General features: G+C 40.4%; 2 protein-coding genes across 12 annotated transcripts in view; both read right to left on the bottom strand.

The window, feature by feature from the left end:
• Positions 1 to 16280, bottom strand: part of NUP107 (nucleoporin 107) — a 29793-nt gene extending 13513 nt beyond the window's left edge. The window contains exons 1-13 of one of the 2 annotated variants that reach the window (XM_035126536.3): positions 15193 to 16280; positions 12826 to 12905; positions 12149 to 12241; positions 11392 to 11507; positions 9473 to 9605; positions 7836 to 7939; positions 6952 to 7079; positions 5990 to 6038; positions 4949 to 5020; positions 3828 to 3916; positions 3182 to 3260; positions 2023 to 2136; positions 434 to 524 (exon numbers count right to left, since the gene is read on the bottom strand). In XM_035126536.3, the coding sequence (XP_034982427.2) occupies positions 434 to 524; positions 2023 to 2136; positions 3182 to 3260; positions 3828 to 3916; positions 4949 to 5020; positions 5990 to 6038; positions 6952 to 7079; positions 7836 to 7939; positions 9473 to 9605; positions 11392 to 11507; positions 12149 to 12241; positions 12826 to 12905; positions 15193 to 15425 (1381 nt within the window). In that variant the 5' untranslated portion in view covers positions 15426 to 16280. Of the gene's footprint in view, positions 1 to 433; positions 525 to 2022; positions 2137 to 3181; positions 3261 to 3827; positions 3917 to 4948; positions 5021 to 5989; positions 6039 to 6951; positions 7080 to 7835; positions 7940 to 9472; positions 9606 to 11391; positions 11508 to 12148; positions 12261 to 12825; positions 12906 to 15192 lie in introns of both variants that reach the window. The other variant, XM_088651921.1, reaches the window with a different exon arrangement.
• Positions 16274 to 27316, bottom strand: part of RAP1B (RAP1B, member of RAS oncogene family) — a 34738-nt gene continuing 23695 nt past the window's right edge. For all 10 annotated transcript variants that reach the window (XM_035126534.3, XM_088651928.1, XM_088651927.1 and 7 more), the window contains 5 exons: positions 27237 to 27293; positions 24310 to 24450; positions 23167 to 23310; positions 20877 to 20992; positions 16274 to 20308 (listed from right to left, as the gene is read on the bottom strand). In XM_035126534.3, coding sequence (XP_034982425.1) covers positions 20906 to 20992; positions 23167 to 23310; positions 24310 to 24450; positions 27237 to 27293 — 429 coding nt within the window. In that variant the 3' untranslated portion in view covers positions 16274 to 20308; positions 20877 to 20905. The remainder of the gene's footprint in view (positions 20309 to 20876; positions 20993 to 23166; positions 23311 to 24309; positions 24451 to 27236; positions 27294 to 27316) is intronic.

Raw genomic sequence — 27316 nt, 5'->3', positions numbered from 1 at the left:
GCTTTTATTTAAAATGCATCTCTGGGTTATTTGTGGGGCATAGGAATTCGTGTGTCCCCCCCAAAAAAAATAGTCCGGCCCACCACATGGTCTGAGGGATGGTGGACCAGCCCATGGCTGAAAAAGGTTGCTGACCCCTGATTTAGAAGATCAAAAACAAGAAGTCTGAGCATAGCCTGTTCCTGGATATCAAGATCTACCCTTATTCAAAAGAAAATACCTAGGCAGGCATTATAGCTAAGGCTTTATAAGCTTATCCTATCATATTGTTGCTAGATGGACACTAACCACTTCATCAAATTTTCACTAAATTTGATGGTGTGCACCCTCAGATGGTTCCAGAATAAATCTTTGAAAAGATAGGTAAAATGAACAAATGTGCACACAGGACCATGCATCTTTTTTCAAGTTTTTGTGTGTTTCATTTAAGTACCTCCATTCACATTAGGATCATGGTACAGCTTCCACCCTTCAAGTGTTGCAGCTCTCCAAGCCTGTCCACATCTTTTGCACAATCGTTGGGCCTATAAAGCAAAGGAAGTGGGCCAGTTTTGAGAGAAACACATTTACCGTATTTGTCTGTGTATAATACGCCCCCATGTATAAGACAACCCCTTTTTTAAAACCCAAAATTAAGTTGTTTAGTTTTTGGGGGGGTTGGAAAGGTCAGTTCCGCCAATCGCTCACCCGCCTGCCCGCCACTGCCAATCGCTTGCCACAGCTACTGCCAATTGCACACCTCGCCACAGCCGCCAATTGCCTGCTCAATTGCCGCAGCCAATTGCCAGCAGGCCTTGCCGCAGCCACCAATCTCCTGCCCAATCGCTGCTGCCAATCTCCTGCTTGCTGCTTCCATTAATCACACTCTGCATTCACTATCCATGTATAAGATGACACTCAATTTGTGCCCCCCCTTTTTTTAGCAAAAAGCATCGTCTTATACATGGAAAAATGTGGTGTATTCCACTCATGTTAAAATCACATAACGTGCAAGGACTTGATTATTGTGACAATGATGACAATGATAGAACTAATAATAATGCCGTAGTGCATCTCCAGTCCCCTGAATGAGTGCTCCTGTTCAGGGTTCCAGCCACCCTAGATCAGGAGCCCTGAACTGCTCTTTAGGGCTTAGAAGGATAGTTCAAACAAACCAGGATCAAACCATGGCTTCAGATCTTGTTTTGCTAACCTACACTTAGAATAAACCAGTTTCCTAAATTCCTAAACCAGTAATAGGGAACTAGGATCAATTCAAAGTTAAAACTAGAAACTTTCAATCTCCTTCCTTCATGTATGAAGGGTGATGTGGGGAACTCAAGTTCTATGGCTTTTCTTATAAAAGAGATTGTGATATTGTGTGTGTGTGTAGAACTTTATAGTCAATTTCAGCATTCAAGCAAACAAGCATTTGAAGATAATTACCGTAAGTCTTTTTTGCTACTTTTGTTTGTGATTCTACTCTCAAACTTAATAACATAATCCATACTTATTTTCTCAGTAATATAGTTTATGGCACTTAATCGCATTTTATGGACCAAAGATCTACAGGTGAAACTCGGAAAATTAGAATATTGTGAAAAAAGTGCATTTATTTCAGTAATGCAACTTAAAAGGTGAAACCAATATATGATATAGATGCATGACATGCAAAGCAAGGTATGTCAAGCCTTTATTTGTTGTAATTGTAATTACTTGTCGTTAGGCGGGTCAATTATAAATGGAATGTAATTAATGAAATGTAATAGTGATTTTTATTTTTGTATTATTGTAACTATTTGTTTTATTACTGTGTAATTTCCAAAAGAAAGCATTTGTAAAATAAAAATAAGAAGTTGCATTTCTGAAATAAATGCACTTTTCGACGATATTCTAATTTTCTGAGTTTTACCTGTATGTACAAATGTGCCCATTCTGCAGAGGTGCGTGCAAGCATTTATAACTGTAGGCCTATGTGTGATCCAATGAGTTACACACACCTTTCCCCACACCTTTAAGTAAATGGAAATACATTTCTTTTACCTCATCTGTCATTCCAGCTCTAATGAGAGTGAAAAGGAACTTAAGCAACCGTGCATCATCTTCCCGATCCAAATCATCAAGTGGCATTTTCTGTCTTATTGGAGCATCTGGATCCTAAATAGAAAAACTGTACTGATTCTTTTGAAGTGGAAAAGCACATTTCTCCCTGCATATTGCTTTTAAGCTAAGTCATTGAAAAGGACAGTAGGTTACTGTTGGAGGCTGTTCTGTTTCCTATTTCCAGGGAGACAACAGTGTTAGTCTCTGCCAACAAAGACCGCTACATTTACTATGGCGTAAGCTTTCGTGAGCTACTACATTTCACCAGATGCATAGATTTGTATTAAAACATTATAGGCTACCTTGACTTGCTACATTTCTGGGTTATCAGCCCAGAGTATATCTACCCTTGTTTTGGTTTTATTAATTAATTGCCTAACTCTGCATAAAATAGTTGCACAGTAAAATCTCATACAAGAAGGAGACACAGGGTGGACCATAGTTTGATAAAGTAGGGCAATATATCTCCAGTTAAAAAATATCTACCCTGAATACTGATGAATTTTAATCAAACAGAGAAAACTCTTAATTGTTCAATTAAGGTAGGGGAGAGGAACCTCTGGCATGTGGGCCAATCCTGGCCCACCAGGGGGCCTAATTTGGCCCACAAGACCATTTCCTCCAAACCCAACCCAAACCCACATCTGCTGTACTTACTGGTGACCTCAACTGATGGGCAGGGGGACAGGATTTAACCTGCAAGATCCTCTCTTACACAGCCAAGGGAGCAGGATTTAATCCATGCTCATCAGTGGAATGGAGATTCCTGTGCAAAACCACAATTTGAAGCAGCTCTCACTTGCAAGCTACTTCAAATAGGTTTATGGAAAGGCCTGAAGACAGCCAAAGGCTCAAACAGGGGCTGTCTCAATGTCTTTTACAAGACTCCCTGCTTCTCCTTCATCTTGGTGGCTTAAAAGGGAGGTGTGGGGAGACTTGGAACCTCATCCTGCTCCCCTTTTAAGTCTGAGATCAGGGACTGGGGCAGGAGGAACTTGCAAAGCAAATATGGCCAACAAGGCAGATCCTGATAACAATCAAGGATCTAAAAAGATTCCCCATCCCTGATTTAAGGTCTGAATTAGTAAACTGCACTTACTAATTCAGTCACTAGTGGTCTTGAGCTCCCAGAGAAAGTGTTTAATTGTCGCTGCTTCAAGATGTGCAGAGTATTCTCCCTGAAAACGCAAGGCATACCATTACTTCATCAGCAATACATACTAAAGTACAATATTCTATTGTCAACAATATAATGCATTAAGGTTCTTTAACAAATTATATTTAATTAATCCTTATTTTTTTAAAGAAACAATTAACTGAGCTTTTTAAATTACAGCTGGTGAAAGTTGATGCAGTGTTTCAGCAGATCTGTCTTCAGCAATTCTGTGGTGTAAGAATAATATACAGCAATAATGGACAGCATAATATTTTATAAACCTTTATGAGTTTAATAGATTTGCTAATACCTACCATATTTAAAATAAATTAAAGCCCAATATAAATAACAATTTTATATAAAAAGTTTATTCACCATGCTTTTTAGGAATCACCACAACACTGATATAGTACAAAAATGCAGTATTTCCTTGTCTCTAATATTTAAAGAACAGGGATTGTGTCATGCAATAATTGTAAAAAAATATATATTCTTGAATCAATTGCTTGAGATGTTTATGTAGAATATGGTAAAAAGAACCACCAGCATGCACATATCAAGAGTGATCAGTAGTTGGTCAATAACTTACCAATATACAGACTTTGCATAAAATTCAATATTATCAGAGAAGTCTCCAACATCATCCTTGGCAATGCTCTCTAGCCAGTCTACCACCAACTGAAAAATAAACTAAACTTAACAATAATGTAAAACAAGACTTTCCCCCAATTTCCACTTCTTTACAGGGTCCTCTAAATTCTATGGCATTTACTCCCAAAGACGTAGTCATAGGATTGCAACTTCTATCAAATGCTGCCCTTTTAAGCCTTGTTGTTGTTTAGTCGTTTAGTTGTGTCCGACTCTTCGTGACCCCATGGACCATAGCACGCCAGGCACTCCTGTCTTGCACTGCCTCCCGCAGTTTGGTCAAACTCATGTTCGTAGCTTCGAGAACACTGTCCAACCATCTTGTCCTCTGTCGTCCCCTTCTCCTAGTGCCCTCAATCTTTCCCAATCTTTTAAGCCTTACTCAGAGCAATAAAAAGTTTTCTTGCAACACATATGGGAAGTATCCCATTGGTGTTAAGGAGACTTAACACTGTTCCTAAGTAATATATGGATGTTTTGTTTTAAATTTGTTTTAGATTTAATAAAGGTATTTAATTTTTTTTTAAAAAAACAAAAAACCCACTGTTCCTAAGTACAGTGGAATCTTGGTTCTCGAACACATTGGTACTCAAACATTTTGGCTCCCGAACGCCAAAAGCCCAGAATTAAGTGTTCCGGTTTTCAAATGTTTTTCAGAAGCCGAACGGCCAATGTTGCTGTTGGCTATTGTTTCTGGGGTGTCTGCGCCAATTGGAAGCAGCGCCTTGGGTTTTCGAATGTTTTGGAGGTTGAACGGATATCCGGAACAGATTATGTTTGAGAACCAAGGTAGCACTGTAAATGTATCATTCATATATATATATATATATATATATATATATATATATATATAATCTCAAGACAATCAATTCCGACCTCTTGCAAGAGCAATGTGTTCTCCCTTGATGACTTGCTGAACAAGGGGAGAGAGAGAGAAAAGTGGGCAGACCCTTTTCTGATGCCCTAACCACCACTGGCATGTGCCCCCCCCCCCACAACAGATTACTTCCAAGGGAATGGAGTGCTTGTAAGAAAGCACGTTCCACATCCTTTGTGTCATACCTGGCTTTGTCGAACCAATGAATCTCTCTGGAACAGACTGTTTATAACTGTCTTTTCACTAGCATTTATAGCCTAGGGAAGAACAAAACCTATGTTCAAATGACTGAAGCATGATTCATGATCAAAAAATTTTTTCTATTTGAAACTCTTTGAACACTTTAACCATATCTGACAATTATACAGGTGACACTCGGAAAATTAGAATATCGACAAAAAGTGCATTTATTTCAGTAATGCAACTTAAAAGGTGAAGCCAATATATGAGATTGATGCATGACATGCAAAGCAAGATATGTCAAGCCTTTATTTGTTGTAATTGTAATTACAGTGGTACCCCGACTTACGAACGACTCGACAACCGAATTTTTCGACTTACAAATGGGGCAAATGGCCGCATGCTTACGAATTTCTTGACATCCGAACGGAAACTGCAGCGGTTTTAGATAGGGTTTTTTCGACTTTCGAATTTTTAGATGAAGTTGCTTTGACTTACAAATTTTTCCATTTCCAATGCATTCCTATGGGAAATCATGTTTCCAATGGCGCTTTTCGACTTACGAATTTTTTGACCTACGAAGGTGCCTTCGGAATGGATTAAATTCGTAAGTCAAGGCACCACTGTATTTGTCGTTAGGCAGGTCAATTATAAATGGAATGTATTAATGAAATGTGATAGCAATGTTTATTTTGTTTTATTGTAACTATTTGTTTTATTACTGTGGAATTTCCAAAAGAAAGCATTTGTAAAAATTAAAAGAAAAAGAATAAATAATAAGTTGTATTACTGAAATAAATTCACTTTTCAACGATATTCTAATTTTCCGAGTTTCACCTGTATATGCTTAACTGATCGCTAAACAATGTGGGTGCTTAATAGGATCCCCCCCAACAAATATTGTTAAAGCTGATCCACATCAACTATGCTTTATGAAACTAATAATACAATATGCTTTATTAGTTCTGTAGTTTTTATCTCTATTATGTATTTTTAACAATGTGGGTAAGTTGTCCTTAGTAGAAAAAGACTGTGACAAAACTTACTGCAAGGTCAAACATGGTTTCTTCTTCTAGAGCAGACTGTATCCTATCCCTGGATTTAAAGCAAAGAGAGAAAAAACAATATTGAGGATTACAATTGCATGTTATTTCTTAGTTACATATATCTTGTTGAAATCCACACGTACACATAGGGCACAATTCATACTCAATGCCCAGGAGGATCTGAGGGCCCTATATCCCCTTGACCCCACTGGAACAGATACAGTGATAAGGAAATTGCAAGGCCTGTGTGCACCTACCATATCCCCATCCTGATCTACCTCCTTGTACCTTACAACTTGTATGTGCTCAAAGTTCTACTGAGGATTTATTTTATAATCAAGGTTAGTCATCCAAGGTTAGTTAGATATAAAATCTAACTGCACTAAAATAAATCTAACTGCACTAACAATGGACTTTAAATCCATTGATTTCAATCACTCTAATCCCAGTATGACTATATCACCCACTGTATTTGGACATTTTCCAAAGTAAGTGACATTGTGTCATTCATTCAACTGCCACATCCTATATTGGTTTGCTAATGTCTGCCAATCACACTTTAACTAACCTAATCACTGGAGGCTCAGGTGGCTGACTTTATTTCAGTTCCACCAGCTAGAACCCCTCGATCAGCACACCAGCTGTGGAAGTCTAAGGATACTTGTGCAAAATCTTGTGGGAACTCAGATGGCCCTGTGAGATATTGTGAGGTTATCTCAAACCTGGCATGCTGAGCAGGTCTTTTCCCCTCAAGTAAGGCTGACAGCAGACTTGGCACAAAAAGAGATTTTAAGCTCTGTCTTGCTTGGATTTAACTTCTGCAATTTCAGCCAGTCAGCCTTCAACCACATATGGCTGAAATCACACAAATTAAATGTACATTACCGGTAGATGTGATTGTACTGCAAAGAAAATGTAAGCATTGAGGGGGGGAAACACAAGCAGGCTTTCAGGAGAATTACCTGTAAATTGAGGACAATAGTCTCCAAGTTACCATCTCTTGCTTGAGAAGCCACAACACACTGGCAGTTTTTGAAAATTTCTGCTGCCCAGGTGTAGCTCGGTACACTATTTTTTGAAGAATGTTTACCTGGTATTTAAAAAACAAACCAACAGTTGGGTTATATAATCTTTTCTTCTCTCACACAATATTTTATTCTTCGTATAGTGGAATTTGTGTAGTGCTTTACAACAGAGGTTCGGAACTGGATCCAATCAATGGGTGACTTACATCTATAAAAAGTTCAAAGGTGATTGCCACCTCCTTTGAATGTGTGCCCCCAGCACTCTCTGTCAGCTGATTGGCACTGACAGGAAGCCCTGCTTGCAAAGGAACAACCAGGGGCTCACTTGAGGCTCCCAGTTGTTCCATTGTAGGCATGTCCATACCTGCCCCACACTATCAGGTATGGGGTAGGTGACCCTGCTTTATACAGCATAAGTAAAAACAAAGTAATTTCCTGCTGACAGTAAGAAGAATACAAGTAGAGAGGAAGAATGGAAGATGCACTGGTAACGGGATTAATGCAATCAAAGGCAGTTAAACAAATGTTGTAGTTAGGGACTAATACAATGTGCTTATTGCTAAAGATGTTCAAATCTTCATCTTCAGCTACAAATCCCCAACAATTACATGAAACTGATAAATTTGTAGCTGTATACAAAATGAGTCTGTACAGAAGCTATTTTTGAGAACTGTCTGTACAAACTACAGGCACTCTCAACAGTAACCCTCTTTTCATGTATACGGCAGTGACATTGCCTGTACTACTCTATGCTTATTCACTGAGGGAAAATGATTTTGGTTAAGCAAGTAATGAATGCATAAAGGGACATAACAATTTACCTGGTTATTGCAAGTATCTTCGTACTCATCTACAAGTTCAAAAATGGTAGTGGAAGTGTGTTTTAAAAGGGAATGTAAAAAATCAGAGTACATACTCCTCGTTGCTAGAAGAAGAAGAAACGTGTTAATTAGAATAGCCTACTATAAAAGTTCACCTTTATTATATTTTAACACTTGTAGTGCCTATGTTTTGTACATATACCGGTATCAAAATATATAAAACAAGATTTTTAAAATAGCTGTACAATAAGCACATTTTATAACATATTCTCCTTTGCAGATGTTCTTTAGAACAATAAAATGGAAGTATTGATGGGGTGAAACTGACATAATCTAAGCATTCCTTAAAGCAGTGGTGGGGAACCTTAGCTCCCATCATCCTTGAACATTGACCATGCTGGTTGAGGCTGATGGGAGCTGGGAGTATAGCAACACCTGGAGAGTCACAGGTTCTCCATCTCTGACTTAAAGGGGGGAAAGTCAAACATTTAGACACAGGAAGAGAAATGTAGCTAAATAAATTCTCAGCACTACAATTCTGAAATCATGCACCAAAAACAAACCCAGAACAACTGTACAAAAACAACATCAGGCCTGTGGAAATGTACAATGTGGTTTAACCAACTTCCTAAGATGTACCGTGTTTCTCCTAAAATAAGACACCTTTTATATTTATTTTTCCTATAAAAAAACACATCGCGGCTTATTTTCGGGGGATGTCTTATTTTTTATTAAGCATGGTACAGCATTGTTACCGTAAGTATGGTACGGGGCTTTCTTGCGCCGCCCGCTGAGCCCACTGCTGGGTCCCTGGGCTTGACGCGGTGCGGCGCAGCTGCTGCCGGCTCCTGCCGGCTGCCGCGACTTCGCGCGCCGCCCGCTGAGCCCACTGCTGGGTCCCTGGGCTTGACGCGGTGCGGCGCGGCTGGGGCTGCTGCCGGCTGCTGCGACTTCACGCGCCGCCCGCTGAGCCCACTGCTGGGTCCCTGGGCTTGACGCGGTGCGGCGCGGCTGGGGCTGCTGCCGGCTGCTGCGGCTTCGCGCACCACCCGCTGCCGGGTCCTGGGGCCCGTTCAGTCGGAGCTCGGCACGTCGCTGTGCTGGGGCTCCCGCTGGGCTGGGGCTCAGCGCGGCGTGTGCTGCTGCGTTTGCCGGCTCCCGCTGGGTCGGGTAGGTACCGGTACCCCCAACATGTCTTATTTTGGGGGGATGTCTTATTTTTTTGCCTTTAAAAGATCGTGCCATGGCTTATTTTAGAGGCACGTCTTATTTTAGGAGAAACACGGTACCTATTTTATATATGACACAGTTAGCGTAATAGTTATTATGGCTGTCCCCGGCCATGGTACTGTTCTTCCAAGATTATGATCTACTTAGAATCATGGAATTGTACAGTTGGAAGGGACCCCTAGGATTATCTAGTTCAACACCCTGCAATGCAGAAATCTTATGTCCAATTATGAGGCTTGAACCCATGACCCTGAGATTAAGAGTTTCATGTTGCACCAGCTGAACCATCCCTTGGATGGGATGAAGAAAAACTAGACCAGCTACTTATCCTACAGCAGGATACTTATGCATGCAACAACAGACATTGATGCCCTAACAGATAGCAAAGGCAAAAAGTGAGCTCTCACCAGCTTCCCCAGGATCATCCTCCTTCAACAGAACAGCAGTCTTAGTGATATCTTCTGTAGCACTGTACTCTAAATTTGTGAACATGATTGAATGTGCAGGGGAGAGTGCAGTTGTCCAATCATTGTCATCTAACTAAAACACAATATGATACAACGAATAAAAACCTTATTAATATCACTGCATTGTGTGTCAATGGTCTGACATTGTGATTGCTTATATACATTTTCTTCATAAGTAGTTCTAGCAAAATTGATGGCCTATTGCAACACAGGGGGTTGAAGTTGATTAATATGGATTTCCCTTCAATTTCAGATTTCAATGTCAGCCATCTTTACTTATGGTGGAGTCCAATCCCCTCTGCATTGAACTAACGGTATGTGTGCTGACAGGGCAGAAGCAACCCTCAGCTCAGCCCCATCAGCCTCTACCAGCCTTTGCCTGCAGTGATGCATCACTCTGCCACTGAAGAGCTCCTTGTTCCACCTGCCAAGTGTGCGACTGGGTGAAATTGCTACCAGCCAAGTTCTTTGCCAGTGGATATGCTCCAGGACAGTTCTGTTAAGCCCTTCCAGCCAGCACCAAGAGTTTCGATTGCAGACTCAAGTCAACAGCAAAAGACAATAATCGCCATTGTAGATACAGTATTACAATATTTATGAAAATGTATTCTGGTTGAAATAGGGATGGGATGATTGAATGTAGGTGGTGATGGTTATTTTTCCTTAAAAGAAAGGAGCCACCTGTAATCTCATGTCTTGCTCCAACAAGAGAGTTTTACAAAACTGCACCCTACTGGTACATGACTCTCCTATGCGTTCCTAGATTTCCTAATAATGTAAGATGAGGGAGAAATGTTCCTTCTAGCCATTCAGTCTTCTACCCATCTAAATACTACATATTATCCTTAAAAGGTGTGCTGTCAAGGCAAGTTTTTATGACATACAAAATGACAGCAAATTATCAAGAAAGATGGTGAGAACCCAGCTTCAGTAGCAGTAGATCATTATCCCCATCTTCCATCTACCTGGGGGCTGAAAACTTCTTACCTTAAAAGACTGACTAGATTTTGCAGCATTCAATATGACAGCAGGGGAGACAGTGATAGACTAGCCCAAGAGCAGTAGCCAGTGCAACAAGCCTCTGATATCATAATCACATAATAGGGAGCAGTAGCCTCAGTAACAGTAGCTAGAGCAACAAACCAGTGATGTCACAATGATACAACAGGGAACATTTTCTGTCTTTCTAGTTTCTGGACACATTGAAGTAAATCTAAGAACTTAAAATAACCAATCTTAGCTGCTCCTCTCATCACTCCTTCTAATAGCAAACTCAGATGAGTGAATGCTGATGGTCAGAGCTCAAACAGGGGCACTGAGAAACAAAAGGGAGGTAACAGCATGTTTAGACCGAGTCCCAAGATTTGATAAAGTACAACTTTTTTTAAAAAAAACCTAAAGTGGCCAGTCCAATGAGGAGTGAGCATGTTCAATAGTCACAGAATATAGTGTATCAATTGGGAAATAAAAATGGAAGTTGTGGGATGAAAATTCCGTTCCCAGGAATGGCTGAAACCCTTAACAAGCACACATTTGTTAGGAGAGTAGACATTTCTCTCCTAAGCATAATATATTATTTTTGATTCTGGAACTCTAACTACATCTTCACAGGTACCTCACTTTAGAAAGGACAAAAAAGAAAAATATTAACCTGAAACTTTATGTACACTACTTGGGAGAACACCTCACTGAATACAGTGGGACTTACTTCTGAATAAACATGCATAGGATTTCATAGAACTGTAGAATTCGAATAATAGAATTTGGATGTTAAATGTTGCAAAAGTACCCTTTGATGGGTGAAAGACTCAGTTGCCTACACACTAAATGCTGCTCATTTGTACTTTGCATGTTCTTACCATAGACACATTTCCAAGGTGCCCAGGAGTATGCACAAGATAAGGAGATTTTCCTCCTGTGCCCATGATGGTAGACATATTCAGTTGATTCATGGAACTCCGACTCTGTGGAGTAACTGGAGAAAAATTGTTTTTAATTATTTTTTTAACAGGAACAGGAGCAAGACGTGGCAAGGAGTGGGGGAGCCCCTTGCTGGAACTAATACATTATTCAACTCAACAGAGAGACAAAATAATGAATAAAACTTCAACCTCCTACAGAAAACCAGTATCATGCTTAGTAAAGGTAAAGGGACCCTGCGGTTGCAGCGCTCATCTCGCTTTACTGGCCAAGGGAGCCGGCATACAGCTTCCAGGTCATGTTGCTAGCATGACTAAGCCACTTCTGGCAAACCAGAGCAGCGCACGGAAACGCCGTTTACCTTCCCGCTGTAGCGGTACCATATTTATCTACTTGCACTTTGACATGCTTTCGAACGGCTAGGTTGGCAGGAGCAGGGACCAAGCAACCGGAGCTCACCCCGTCATGGGGATTCGAACCGCCGACCTTCTGATTGGCAAGCCCAAGGCTCTGTGGTTTATCCCACAGCGCCACCTACATCCTTCATGCTTAGTACTTAATGCTATTTTAATTAATTTTAACTAAACTATTTAGGAGTGAAAGGAATAGTGGATGTAAACACTCAGAAGTCTAGTAAATTTAAAGTATTGTACTAAAGTGTACATCAAATAAGGCAATAGGTATAAAAGATCTTACAGGAGCGTGAAATTCGCCCCAGTCGTGGAGTCCTGGGGACTGTCAGTCCTCTTGTTGTCATGCCACTTGAACTGTCATCCAGAGAAGCAAGGACTAAGAAAATAGAATCAAGCTAAGAAAATAAGCTTCAAAGTTCTGCCTCAAGTTTGCAGGTGTCCCTGGCCATCTTAAAGTATAAGTTCTGGCAAACAGACAGTCTATGTCATTACTCCTTCAAATTCCATCTTTCCCAGGAAGCCTATTGCTTAAGTGCAGTTTTTTTACAAACGCAAATTGAATCAGGTGAAGGATATGCTGACAATTAACAGGATCAGAACAAGCATATGTGGGTAAATGTTACCTTTTCCACTCCTGCTGCGGTTCTGAGAAGTATCTCATTTTCTGAAGCCGATATTTGCTTTGGGTGTGAATTTTAATAGCTTCAAATCTTAAAGTGTTTTTCGCCAGGTCTTACTGCATATTTGTCACAAAAAAGCAACAAATTGTGCAGCAAAATAATGGCCAAAATCATATTAAATTATATTACTATGTGTAACAGAAAATAAATTAAAAGTTACTCTGCACTGCCCTGAATTAACCTTTCTTTATATAAAAAGGACACTATCATTTAAAGAGATAATGTCTAGCTCCCAAACCATATGAGCATGCTTTTAAGTAAAACCAAAGGAAAAGGATACTAGAAACTTTTTTTTTAGAACTCTGCTTCCGAACTGGCCGAGTTGCTTCTTGTGGAGTAGACAAAGTTTGAAAATCATCCCTGAAAAGAATACAAAACTACTGAAATTATCAACATCTAATGTTATTTTATTTTAATTATTTCTAAATAATAAAAGTTTAAAGTGAACCTAAAATTTCATATTATAATTCTAAACAAGAGACACTTCCAAAAATAATTAAACAAAATTGTTTTACAATACCTGATCTGCATGTGTGAAATCTGAAACTACATCTAATAAAGAAATATCCTCAACAGCAAAATTCTAAAAGGTAAAGGGACCCCTGACCATTAGGTCCAGTCGTGACCGACTCTGGGGTTGCGGCGCTCATCTCGCGTTATTGGCCGAGGGAGCTGGCGTACAGCTTCCAGGTCATGTGGCCAGCATGACTAAGCCGCTTCTGGCGAACCAGAACAGCACACGGAAACACCATTTACCTTCCCGCTGTACCTATTTATCTACTTGCACTTTGACGTGCTTTCACACTGCTAGGTTGGCAGGAGGTGGGACCGAGCAACGGGAGCTCACCCCGTCACGGGGATTCGAACCGCCGACCTTCTGATCGGCAAGCCCTAGGCTCTGTGGTTGAACCCACATTGCCACCAGCGCAAAATTCTAGCAAAATTCTAGCAGTCAGCTAATTATAATTATCTTCAACAGAACCAGATGCTGAAAAGAAGACTCTACTGGCACACAAGATAATTTCTGCCATCTTTGAACATTCACCAATGTATTCACCAATCTCGGTATTCAGCTAGGGTACTTTTCCTATACAGTTTACTAGCATTCTTTTCCCAATAGCTGCCAACCAAATGCTTCTGGAGGCTCACAAGCTGGGCATAAAGATGATGGTTTTCACTGTTATTTTCCACAGAATCATCTTGCATTCAGAGGCATACAATACACCCACTAAACCTGGATTTTTTACTTTCCTTTAATGCCTAAAATATGGTGATAGACAAATTCATGGACAATGTCTTTTTTTTAAAAGCAATCTTTAGGTTGTGGGCTTCACTGCACTTTGCAGCAATTAATTAATTAGGTGTTCTGTGAAGAATGCAACATGGTTTTGTGACACTGATCAAAAAATATGTTTTTCCTTTTCTCCCTGCAAACATGGGAAATTGTGGGGAGGAAGAAAAGCAATTTGTAGCATGAAAAAACTTTGCCTCCTAACAAAGGAAAGGCTAATTTTTGGATGGGAAAATAATTTTTGAGATTTAGACCCCACCTCTCTACCTTGAACTAATTTTGTGGTGTCCAGCACCACAGCAATGGCCAGCCAAATGTCTCTGTGAAGTTTGCAACAGAGAACGGTAGCAAGTCTGATACTCAGATGGCCAGGAGGCTCCATTTAACTTGGTCTGTGAAGTTAAGGATAGGTGGTGGGAGTTTGCCTTGCTAAAGTGTGCTTAAGTGTCATGACAGAATGTGGTTATTTAGCTCCTTCAACCTAAATGTATGGTACCAGGGTGGGTTACAAAAGACACATGAGGTCATAACATAACACATAATATTACATTAACATCATAACATAACAAAAAAATAACACAAACTAAAAGCAACAGTCCAATCAGATAGTAAAACTCAAATTGATGTTGAGTAAAATAAATAATTTGGCCAAACACCTAAATGATACCGACAAGACCGCCAGGCACACCTGCCTAAGGAAGGCAAGGAGCGACCACTGAAATGGCCTAGTCATCTACCTGCAGCTCTTCAGAAAGTAGGACAGCCAGAGAAAGCTTCAAACATTTCAAGCACCTTGATGGAGGAGAAAGTAGTCCAAGAGATATCAGGGGGGGTCCTAAGCCATGGAGGTTTAGTGGGGTTTCTAGCAACCCGACTTTGAGGGAGCCCTTCGTCCAAAGTGCCCCCACCTTAAAACCACCAAATGAGCGTATGCAAAGGGATGAAAGTGGAACTGTGGGATTCACTGCCACAGGACGTGGCGGTTGACCATTAGTTTGGAGCGCTCTCAAGAGGGGATTAGGCAGCTTCATGGAGAATAAGGCTATCAGAGGGGGACACGGCTGTATTTAGGTCGTCTCCAGGATCAAAGGGCAGCTCTGGGAGGCTGTCCAATATTGCCCTCATGTCCACTGTGGGAAACAGGAGGGCTGGGCTGGGCAGACCGCTGCCGCTGCCTGGCAACCTTCCGAGCGCCTATCAGCTTGGCGCGCGAGGTTCAGCTAACGGCTCTACCTCCCACACATCCAACGGCCAACGGACGCGCACCGGCCCACGCGAAGTGCCCACGCGAGCGCACCGGCCGCACTAGGCAGGGAAAACACCTCTCGCCTCCCCTCTCCCCCTCCCCTCGCGTACTCTTTCAAAAGAGCCGACTTGTCCATCTCGGAGGCGCGCGGCAGGCTGCTTCTTGAGGCTTCCCGCTCCCCGGAAGCTCGTGATCCGGAGCAGGAAGTGGAAGAGTCAAGGCAATGAAAACGGAAGGGGGGCCGCGGAGGGGCGGGATTTGTGGCAACGCCTGTCTTGAGGCGAGAAGCCGCCTGAGGCCCTCGCGGACCTACGTGTTTCAACGCAGAGAAGCCAAAGGGCATGGGAAGCCTGGCCGGCGGGGGCTGTCGCTTGGACCTCTTAGTTCAGAGAGGCAAGAACTCTTCAAAATTTCTCACTTGCCATGCCGGCCTCAACGGCTTCCTGCCAACACAGACAGGCTCCTGGGCAGGAAGAGCGCCGCTTGCCGCTTGGGAGGACCATTCCCATATAAACCCATTTCCCGACGGCAGGCGCTGAGCGGATGCCCGTGTAAGGTTTGGGACCGCAGAACTCAACAACCACGGAACTGGGCATTATAATTTCGGATATATTAAAAGGACGAGGATGCAGAACGGATCCTTTCATTGCATTTTACCATTGCAAAGTGACGGGCTTTAAACATCAGCGGCTGGGCTCCCTCGCGCAGAAAAGGAAATGGGTGTCTTGAGGTTTTTATTGGTTTTATAATAGCATCCATACCGTAGCTCTTATACGGCAAGTCTAGAGCAGGGTTTCCCAAACTTGGGTTCCAGCTGTTTTTGGACTACAACTCCCATAATCCCTTACTAGCAGGACCAGTGGTCAGGGATGATGGGAATTATAGTCCAAAAAACAACTGGAGACCAAAGTTTGGGAAACCCTGCTCTAGTTAGCAAGAAAGGGCTTCCAAGTATAGCTCAAGCTACTTCATTACTGACCTCGAAAGGTGTGGTAAGCTACCTTTGTAAGGGTACAGAACTATTTCACTGGTAGCTTCTAGTTGAATGGCCTAGAAGGCTCCTGCAATTGTATTCTCCTTTCTGTGTAGCTACTAAAAGCATGGAAGGAGTTCTATCTTCTAGTACATTTGGTCTAGACCTGCTAACCTTTGCTGAGCTCCCCCCTCTCTATTCTGAACAAAAACACGGTGTCAAAGAAAAATCAATTTCCTTTATTAGCATTGAAATTAGGTTTACAGGTAAAGCGTCTCAAATATCCACCCATTACAATTTAAATTGGCAAGAGATTAAACAGTTCTCTTACAGAACAAGAACTGGGAAGACATGTTGCAGGGAGAGTAGGGTAGGCTAGCTAATGGGTTTACACTAAAATGCATGTTAACAGTTGCTAGTGTAGCAGTAGGGCTGGTCATTCATACATGAATCCATGGAACTGTTCTTTCAATACAAATCCAACACACACAACCCAGACAGAAAAGACAACCCGGCAAGTGGAAATGCTAGGCGATAGAGGTCACTTCACATTGAAAGCTTCTGCCTTGACAAGGAGACACCACCAGAGACAGGGGCTGCTTCTGCCAATGTGAGCCCCCCCACCCCGCAGCAGTACAAATGTCCTTTAAGATACTCTGACAGTGATAATCCTAACTCTATACACAGATGTTGAACTGCAGATCCACTGAGCATGGATAAGTTAGAAACAAACTAGGCACAGAAGCCAGTAATAATACAAAAGGAGAAACTCTTCCCCACAAAGCATGAACTTATTAGCTTTGGAAGTCCGCTTTTACTCAAGAAGCATTCCACAGAATGTGAACATTAGGCAGCTGAAGCAGCTTGCACAAATATTGCTACCTATCCGGCACTATAAGAAAGACCATGGTGACAGATAGAAAGTATTTATATTGTGAAAGTTTAAGATTGCTCCTGAAGGAACATGAATTCCGAAATGCCTTGAGCTGTAATAAAACCTCTTATGTTGGCACTTTTGAGAACAAGTTTCTCCTATTGCATTCTTCTTGGAGATGTTTACTTCAGATTTGCTGTGCCAAGGGAGACAGAAAGTACACAATCATGAAAGACAAGTAGCTAGTAATACCTTGCCAAAAACCTAACCCTGTGAACTAGGATAAGCAGAAGAAATACAGAACTATACGGAGTTTGAAAAGTGATGTTACTCAGTATGTATTAACCTGGAAATACTAGCCTTTTAAAAAAGTGAGCAATGAATTTGAGGGGAGGGTTATGATTAACTGCAATTATCAAAACACAGCCAGTTATTTAAAAAGACATAGGCAGTTTGGTGTTTATTTATTTAAAAAAACACCACCACCATGGTGAGTTATGAGTTTGGTTCCCACTAAAGACTCACATTTGAAAACCCAGGAGGAACTTTTTTGGGCCAGGAATACATACTGTATCTTAAGCTGCAGGAAGGCTATAAGAGTCTTTCTTGCAACTTTAAAGTTTAGGGTTGCTTAATGTTACAGCCTGTACTGTTCTGCAAATGAATAGCTGTGAGGAAATAAAGGATGAGATATGAATAAAACACTCCTATCCAAAAGCTGTGACAAAAAGCATAGTATATACGATTGTTTGGCACTATATTTTATACTGTACAGAGAAGTCATGCACAATCTCTTAGGAAATGCTGTAGCTGCAGAACCAAGACTAATGCATTTTGGTGTAGCCATCCTTTCCCATATGAATGCAGTTAACCAGCTATGTTACTCTGCTGGCTCCTTTTCTACCTAAAGTCCAGTGATGTTGAGAAAAAAGCTCAGCTGCTTCAAAATTGGCAGAGCTCTGCCAAAGCCCTATTTGGAGCATGGGAGGACTAGAACTGGCAAGAGATTTCTCCCACACAGGGCTATGTACAAGGCTGCTTTGTATAGTAGTCCTGCCTGTCCAGACTACCAATAAGTACAGCAGCACACACGTTATGCTCACCCACGAACAGAGGGCCAGAACTTACCAGTGAAACAACTTCTTTCCAACCAAAGGATGTTAATGAGCATTTTTCAGTACTGTATAGTTAAGATTCAGTTCTCAAAGGCAGACAAGGTTGCAAGAAACTACCAACCAAGCAGTAACCCAGGCCATAGTATCAACTACCGGTATCAACATTTGTATCAACTATGGCCTGTGCTATCTGCTTCACAGTTTATCAAAAAATGAAAGGCTATATCAAAAACTGAACCTTTTGCCAAGTCACCTGCATGCAGCTGGTTTCTTTAGCTAGGATTAGAAAAAAATCCCAATATTGTACAGTACAGTACTGTGATTCAGCATTCTGAAATACAGTTCCTGCCCCAGTGACTTCAGGTTCTTGTGACTGGACATCAGTAGCCAAGATAAAACAAATACCCAACTCATAGTTGGTCAACTTGCGCTGCCCATATTTTTGCGAACTATAGCAAGCATCTGGGGAACCTTGCCTGTACATTTCAGATACCCCACGCTTCCATGTGTTTGTGGCTCAATTAACCTGATGTTTTTTACTTGAGAACAAGCAGACTACATAGGATTCTTTATGCATAGCCAATAATAGTTTTGAATTATCTAGAAACAAGCAGCTTGTAAGACTACTCCATTTGGGCATCTGATGTCTTTCAGGCCTCAAAGTATTTGTAAACTTAGAATAGTTCTAAGTTTGGCATATACCAGTACCCTCTTGGGACAAAGAAGGTTGATAAAAATAACCCCACTCTCTTTTTCCTTCTATCACATTTCTTAGCAAAGATACTCAGCAACGGAGGCTGACCTAACTCTGGAATGTTTCCACTGAAACCAGTAAATTATGGCAACATTAGTGGTCAGAGCACATACATGATTTAGGAGAATGTGTAAGTAGTCTGACTTGTATAGGATGGACAAGCAATGATTCCTTGGGGTTTCAAATTCTAATTGCCAAACACACATTTTAACACATTACTGATCTCGCTGAAACATTACACAAAACATTCAATTACAGGTAGTTGTAATGCAAGCCCTTGCATGGCAATCCAAATTTATTGAACTACTGATGCTAAGTCATACAAAATTGCACCACTTTTAATTAAGGCTTTTAGTTTACATTTGGCCACCTCAAAGCAGTTGTAACATTAGGTTGGTCAATTTAAATACTGTGGCTCCCTGTTGGATTTTACACACAATCTTTACACCCAAACGTTAATGCATACAAAGCAACAAGGCATTGTTAAATAAATCTGCAAAAAGGTAATTACTGCAACTTAGGCCCTGGGACCAATTACACATGATTAAAATTACTTCCCACATTCACATCCACAGTACTCGTCCACCATTTAACATCTCAACCAAAACGTTACACATGTAAAACAATCACTAACAGGCAAAAGTACTAAACCTGTATATTTGGTATTGCAAATACACTTATGCATGAGCAAGCAAGGGAATTCACAGTGAGAATCTACAGCTGCAGAAGCCAAAATGATTTACAAAAAATTGTTAAATCATTAAAAAATCGTTTTAAAATATACACTTCTTGTTGTAGACCCCCACTGTACACACAACTATAAACATTGTTCCCTATGTAAACAAGGAAAAGGAAACATACAATAAAAGGTTGAAAAATCTGGACATTTCCTTCCCAACAGATATTAAAGGCAATGTCTTTAGACAGACATTATACTGAAAGGACTCATTTTAAAGACTAGATCACTGTCTCCACAGGTTTTTTATCCTAAAATTAAAAAACTATATAGCTGTTGAGTTAATCAAAGCGCTTTTGTACAATACAATGATGATCCTGTATTTTTCTTTTAAAAAAGTTACAATAAGCTACAAATACCGATGAAGCAAAGTTATCTGGAGTAGTCTATATAGGAGCTCTTTGGACTTTCTTTTATTATGCTAAAATAGTGGTGCTTTTCGGATTTACATTATTGTACTCTCCAATAGGAAGTATGGGGTTTGTTGCAGTATACAGTACAGTTTTTATACATGTACAACATTGGTGGATGAACAATGTCTCTTATCAGTAATACTGGATGTAGGCTCTGGTTTTACCAGTTGCATACATTTAGATTATTTATAAGTAAAAATCTCTCGTGACACTGGAAAGTGATTAGAATGTGCAAACTGATGTAGTAGCTGTCATCCATTTCACAAAGGGTACCACCACAGGAAAGTCCATTTTAAGATGTTGGTAGGTTTAATAAAGTTGGAATGCTGGCACTGTTGTAGTCAGCAACAGTTCTTCAGACCTGGAACATAAAGAGAAACAGAGATTAACACTCAGATGGTATTTAAGCAATGAAAGAGAATCACTGTATTGAAAAAAGATGTTTCATGCATTAAATGTTTCAGTTGCATGGAAATTTGTTTCCCATTTCAAGAGAGGGTTTAATTCCAACTACCCCCAAGTGAAATTCTGCTCTCAGAACAGGATTTTTCCACCTCTTTCCTACTGCAGCCCCTGAAAAGCTGCTCCTGAGGTCCGAGAGAAGTGTCACAGGAGGTTGCAGCAAGAAGCAACAGGCAAAAAATGTCAGATCCCCCCACAACATTGGCAGAAGTACCTTTTACTTGCACAAGGCTATGTCTGAATCCCAAGCCATTAACTTTGAATTTTTGACCCATCCTATAAAGAGCTGGCAATCCTTCATGCATATTCAAGTGCACATGGATGCAGATATAGTGTTATAATTTAAAACCAGATTGAAATGATCAAAAGCATCTCAGCACGGCGGCGAATACAAAGAAATCAATCATTTAAAAGTACAGCACTACTTGTTGCGGCCTTCAGCGTGGCAAGACTTTGCTTACTCTTACCTGGCTCAGTGCTACAGTACACACATATATTAAAGTAGCTGACAAGATGACTTTTTGCGTGCTTTCCCAGGTACTGGAGTTTTTCTGTTAATTTGTCGCACAAGGTCGTAGAAGATCTGTGAACACAAAGTTTGCTTCATATATTCAATGTTTTTCGAGTGGGATCATTTTCAGGCTTCATAGCTTTTAAACATGACATTTAAATACCTCTGCTGCCACAACCGAAATTCTGATGTGTAGCGCTTATATTCTGCCTTCCAGAGTTCTTAAAATTGACAACTGCTACTTTCCCCAGTTTTTCCCCCCAGAAGTGCAAATCATGCAAATAAAACCCTGATTCCTTTCAAGGGGGTTGACAGACAAGACTGAGGTTGCAATCCTAAACACTTTCTAGGGAGTAGCACCACTGAAGACCCCTTATTTCCAAGAAATGCACACAATACACTTGGATTTTAAGGAAAGCTTTTCTTTACATACACTTCAGCATGAATATTTGGGGACTAATTTCCTCCTATGTTAAGCAAAAGAATCCTGCAAATTTTGGGGCCTGTTTTGTACACCAGCAGTAGGGAATGTCTGGCCCATATGAGGCAGGTAAAGACAGTTTCAAAGGGGAAATCAGGAGCCTTAAGTGTGCTCTCAGTTGTTCTTTGGCAAGCAATGCTGACCAAAGCCCCACTTAAACCAAGCCCACCAGAGAAATGCATCCATTGCTTGCATAGTTTGAAATCAAACCACTCGAGCAAAGGAAGTAAAGTTTGAAATTACTGATAAGCTGCAGAGACAAAAGAAAACACAATGGAGATAGTGACATCATGTAATTGACAGGTGAACAAAGACTGCATTAAGGAAACAAAGTAGGAGGTCCTGATCCAGTTCTAAGGACCAAATAATGTGAATAGGTCATTTGTAAGATAAAATGTTTTAAAGCCTTACAGTTTCATATAAATTCTAGACTATGTGCACATAAAAGGAAGATATTCATTCAATAGCTGGCAGTTGGCTATGTTTTAGAGTAAATGTCATCCTGAAAAGCGTTTCCCCACACAAAAGTTGTTTCAAAAATTATTTCTGCCCCTACTTCCATACACCTGCTCAATTTGTGCTTAAATAGTTTTTTATGCCCAATTCAGGATTTCCCTGGGAAGCACAGGGGAAAATGCTGCATAAAGCCCATAAATGATAGTTGCTCTTAAAGAGCTCATGCTTTTTTTAAAAAAAAGCTGTTGGAAGTTTAAGGCATTCTGACCAGTTTCAAAGAAAGAAATTCCCTGGGGGAAAAGATCAAATGTGTTGTCAGTTGTAATGTGCATGTAGTCCAAGATTGCCATTTTAATGTTTTAGGAATAACTAGAACAGTCCCATCACCAATCATGTCTTCTGCAGCTACGTATCTTTAAATCAGAGAAGCCAACAAAGAGTCACCCAATCATGTATTCTGTTCACATCATTTATGCAAGTTTCCAAAACAGGATTATTAACTTCTAACATTTAATAAGCATTCAAACTTCAAAGGAGCAGTTGTTTTGGCTTTAACAGAAAACAATGCCATGGTGAATTAGATCGTCTATTTCCAGAAGGATAGCCATATTGTTTTTGCTCTAACAAGCTAAATTGGGTAGCCAACATGATGCCCTCCAAATGTTGTGGACTACAATTTCCATCATCCCAACCATTGTTCACAATGGCTACAGCTGATGGGAGTTGTCCACCACACCTAGAAGGCATCATGTTGGCTACCCCTGGGCTACCTCTTGTGGCACCTTGAAGACCAACAAATCTGTTAGACTTTAAGGAGGTACAATACTCTTTGCTGTTTAGACCAAGTAGTCTCCCTCATTTTCATGGACTGTTGCCTATGGAAACTCATGCCATTAGTTAATAAGGTTCTATGAACCCACTTTCCAGAGGTGACAATTCTCTCCCTACTTTATGCCAAGAACAAAAAAAATGTATCTCCCCTTTTTGGAGAAGTGATCTCTCCCCCTTTCTGCTGGGCTTTTCCAGAAGCAGAGAGATCATAATTCCGCCTTAGCATTGAGTTAAGATAGAGGTAGAGTTCATAACAACTTAGACAGGTTTGCAGACTCACCTGCATTTTTTTGAAATTAACAGGATATGCCAGCAACGAATGACATATCCCACTGATTTCAATAGGAGTTAGGTATAAATTTACATCTAATTTTACACTAGAATAATGAAGGTGATTAAAAATTCACAAGAGCTGATAATAGTGGAGGTGTGGGTTTGGGATAAACAAAGTAAAATTAAATGTGTAAAATTTCTTTACCTCATTAACATTTATTTTTGATTTTGCAGAAGACTCTAAGAATGCACAGTTATTCCATTGCCTTGCTAAATTCTGTCCTTGTTCCTTTCCCACAACTCTTTCATCTTCCAAATCACACTTGTTGCCAACCAGAATCATTGGTACCTAAAATGATGAACATTAAGTAAAGATTTAAAATGTAAATTAAAAAACTACTACTGTGAAAAGTTAAATAATTTCTGATACTAATCAGTCACACTCTGAATGTTATATCTGAAGTCTTAATTGAAAACTGGATTCTTACACAATCAAACTAGAGGTAATGCATTTAAAATGCATCATATCATTAAAGTAATTTTAAGACACCAACATTTGAGAATGAAGCCACTAATAGCTTAGATTTGGAGTTCTCAAATCCAAGTTATACAGCACTGAGGTTCTGTACTTGAATCTACATTTCATTTTAACATAACATTTAGGGCTGTTATATTATCTAGTAAAATAATCCACTGCCTTTGTATGATTCACCACTTTCTGAACCTAAAAGAGCAACTTATTCTAATGAGATAATTGGAAACTGAGACAGAGCAATATGGCACAATATAGTAATGCAGTAAAGCAAAGCACCAGCTTCTTTTGAATCCAACCAGCAGTGTTCTACCTTCTGGCTCCAAATTAACATCACAGACAGTACTCATTGTTTTGTAATGTTTTAAAATGGCCAGCTGCACACACGTCTCTACTTAATCAAGGAATTGAATATCCAAGCATTGTTTATGTTTTCAAATGCAGTATGAATCCTGCTAGTCTTGGCCTTTGTGCGTAGTTTATCTTCCAAAGTCCCATTTTAAATAATAAAATCTCACTTAAAGAATATCTTTTATATTTCTGATTCTTGCTTATTCTGTCTTTAAAGCTTTGCTATTGAATTTGTGCTAGTTCAATTACATTTTTGTACAGTAGTCATAAAAGTAGCAGCAGATCTTCTGTCGAGTGACAGAAAGAGACAACAGGAATCCTATTTTCACCCCCAAGACAAGTTACTATGCATACATCTGATCATGTCCATATTGTAGAACACTGGCTATAGAAGAGCCATAACCTGTGCTTCTAAAAAGAACCTCCACTGGCCATTTGCAAACAATGCTTAGGAAGACTGCTTACATCATCAGTGTCTTTGACTCGAAGAATCTGTTCTCTTAGATCCTGCAAATCATTAAATGTGGACTGTGCTGTGATGGAATATACTAAAGCAAACCCTTGACCGTTTTTCATGTAGAGGTCTCTCATAGCTGTAAACTGTTCCTGTAAAACACAATGACAAAACCAGAGAACTCAGAACAGTTATCTGACAAATGCAGCCTGACTTATGAGGACTGATCACACGGCAATTCTTTTCCCCGAAGCATGAGTTTACTTTTCCTATCCTGTTTAATCTAAACAGGAGCTGGCTGGCTTTCTGGACATGTAAAGTTATCAGCTGACACTTACTCAAAAGAAGCTGGACGCAGTGTGTCAAGAATTAGAGATTTACAGAAAAAAAGGCATCAGTCTAACAAGCAGATGGATTAAAGACACTGTAAATTAGTAGTGAAACTTCGGAGTTCCAGTTATCTTTAGCCAGTTAACCTTTTCCCCCATCTTTTCCTGTTCTTTTCAGGCAGCACCTTGCTCTATACCAGCAGTAGGGAAGCTCCATCCCATGGACCTAATTAGGACCATGTCTCCCCATTTGATGTGTGAGGCACCCACCTGCTCTACACCTATCTTCATATAGGACACCAGGTCTGGGGCAGGTAAACACTCAGCTGCACCAAAAGGGGCTTTGCAGCTGGTCAGTGGCACTTGTAAAGCCCTGTGCACGGAGGCGACGATGATCAGCTTATCATCAGGGCTTATATATCTGTGTAATATACCCAGTTTTGCTGTTAGTCATAGTTTGCAAAGCCCTGTGCACTGTTCTTTGCAAGTGCCACATCAGGGCTTGTAAAGCACCGAGCCTTTTCCTGTATGGTTTTTGACACCAGGTGACTGACAGGTAGGCAATCCTGGTTTTCAGTTTTTAGAACAGCCTTTTCCTCCTTAAAATTAGTGGTATAATGAAGGGATCCGACGTTAGTCAAGTTGGGTAGTCAGAAGGGATACAGAACAAAATCTAATGTATTAGGCATCCCCAAACTGCGGCCCTCCAGATGTTTTGGCCTACAACTCCCATGATCCCTAGCTAACAATACCAGTGGTCGGGGAAGATGGGAATTGTAGTCCAAAACATCTGGAGGGCTGAAGTTTGGGGATGCCTGAAATATATAATCAAAGTTGTATTTAACTTTGTGGTGACTAAAGTGCAAATATTCATGTGCACTGCTCTTCCGGGTCATGTGGCCAGCATGACTAAGTTGCTTCTAGCAAACCAGAGCAGCGCACGGAAACGCCGTTTACCTTCCTGCCGGAGTGGTACCTATTTATCTACTTGCACTTTGACGTGCTTTCGAACTGCTAGATTGGCAGGAGCAGGGACCGAGCAATGGGAGCTCACCCTGTTGCGGGGATTCAAACCGCTGACCTTCTGATTGGCAAGCCCTAGGCTCTGTGGTTTAACCCACAGCGCCACCCACGCCCCTCACTGCTCTTTAGGCATGTTTAAATTGGTGGGTGGTACATGGCCAAGTCATACTCAGAGTAGACCCACTGGAATCAATAGACAAGTTAGCCATTCTTGGTAGGATACCACCTCAATGGTTTATAGTTTCAGTGCCTTCATTTCCCTCCTTTAAATAATGTAAGGGGGAGGAATATATTATTTAGTATTTTTAAAATCCCAAGTACATTTTTGAATTTATTTACAGCATTTCTGTCCTGCTCTACTGCTGAAAGGAAGTTCACAGACCAGACCGACTAACAAATATCAGAATTAAGTCCCTGTGCTTGGGCTTACAATCTCAAAAGACATACCACAAAGAGATATGGGTTTGGGGTAAGAGAAGGGGAAAAGCAGGTCTGAATTACAATTGCTATTTGCTTGCATAACAATTCAATCACACGAAATACACCTTCTTGCTTTTTCCCCCTTAGCCAAATATTTTCACTGAACTACTTTGGGCTACCGCAAACACTTTGAGATATTTACACAGCATGTAATATATGACACCCCTCAGGAACCGTAACAATATAAGACAAATAGATATGGTAACTCTGGTTTTGATTTAGGACAGCAGGAAATTTTCTGGGAAACCCACAGCACTGCTTCATATGTGGTGTCAGAACTGACAGACTATGTAAGAATGATATTGGGAAGGTGGTGGAAAGCTGAGTGAAAAATTCCAACTCAGTGAAGAGCTGCACTATAAAAGGCATAGGAAAGGGACTGAAAATAAAGCTGCACCTTCTGCAGAACTATAGTGCAGCCAAGTTTTGTGTGTGGTTTTTTTGGGAGGGAATCACAGGATGGATCCAAAGATTGGCGCACTGTTTCTCCTTATATGCAAGATATAATTAGTACAGGTTTGAGTATGCAGATCAGTTGCTCTACATGTACAAGCTTCATACCACAAGCTTAGTGTGCCTGCTGGAAAACAATTTTTAAACAGATGCCAAACATCAAGATGCTGAAGTGATTGTGTGTGAGCATTTAATACCTTTCAAACATTTACAGAAAATTAACCCTCTATCATTTTAGAATTCAATGCTCATTTCTTCCTCCTCCTCCTCCTCCACTGATATTACCCCTTCTACTTACCAATAATGTCACTTGTATAGTTTTGTCAAATACGGTAGGTTGGGGAAGAAGAGCAATTTATTTGTAACATAGCAAAGAACGACAGTGATATGCTGACTGTTTTCAAGAGACACTGATAAAAACTTAGTTTGTTCTGCAGCTCAATCTTTTTTCTTTTTTTAAATTCATGGATAAAATACACACTCTTAAATAAACAAAAATGAAAACAATCATATACTAATAGTCTTATGCATGTTTACAGAAATTACAGTAACTGGAATGGCTTGTTCTGTAGCTCAGTCTATTGCTCTGTAAACACTTTCATTTGTAAAAGTTGACCAATAGTAGTTTTGCACTTAGTCTTATTTTTACATACCGTTCCTGCTGTGTCTAAGATTTCAAGCATACATTGTTGTGCATCTACTTCAACTTGCTGTCAAAAAAGAAGAAGACGAA

Source organism: Zootoca vivipara, chromosome 9, assembly GCF_965207765.1.
Source record: "Zootoca vivipara chromosome 9, rZooViv2.hap1.1, whole genome shotgun sequence".
NCBI lineage: Eukaryota > Metazoa > Chordata > Lepidosauria > Squamata > Lacertidae > Zootoca > Zootoca vivipara.
The sequence above is the reverse complement of the archived record's forward strand: the minus strand, read 5'-3'. Positions and strand labels throughout refer to the sequence as shown.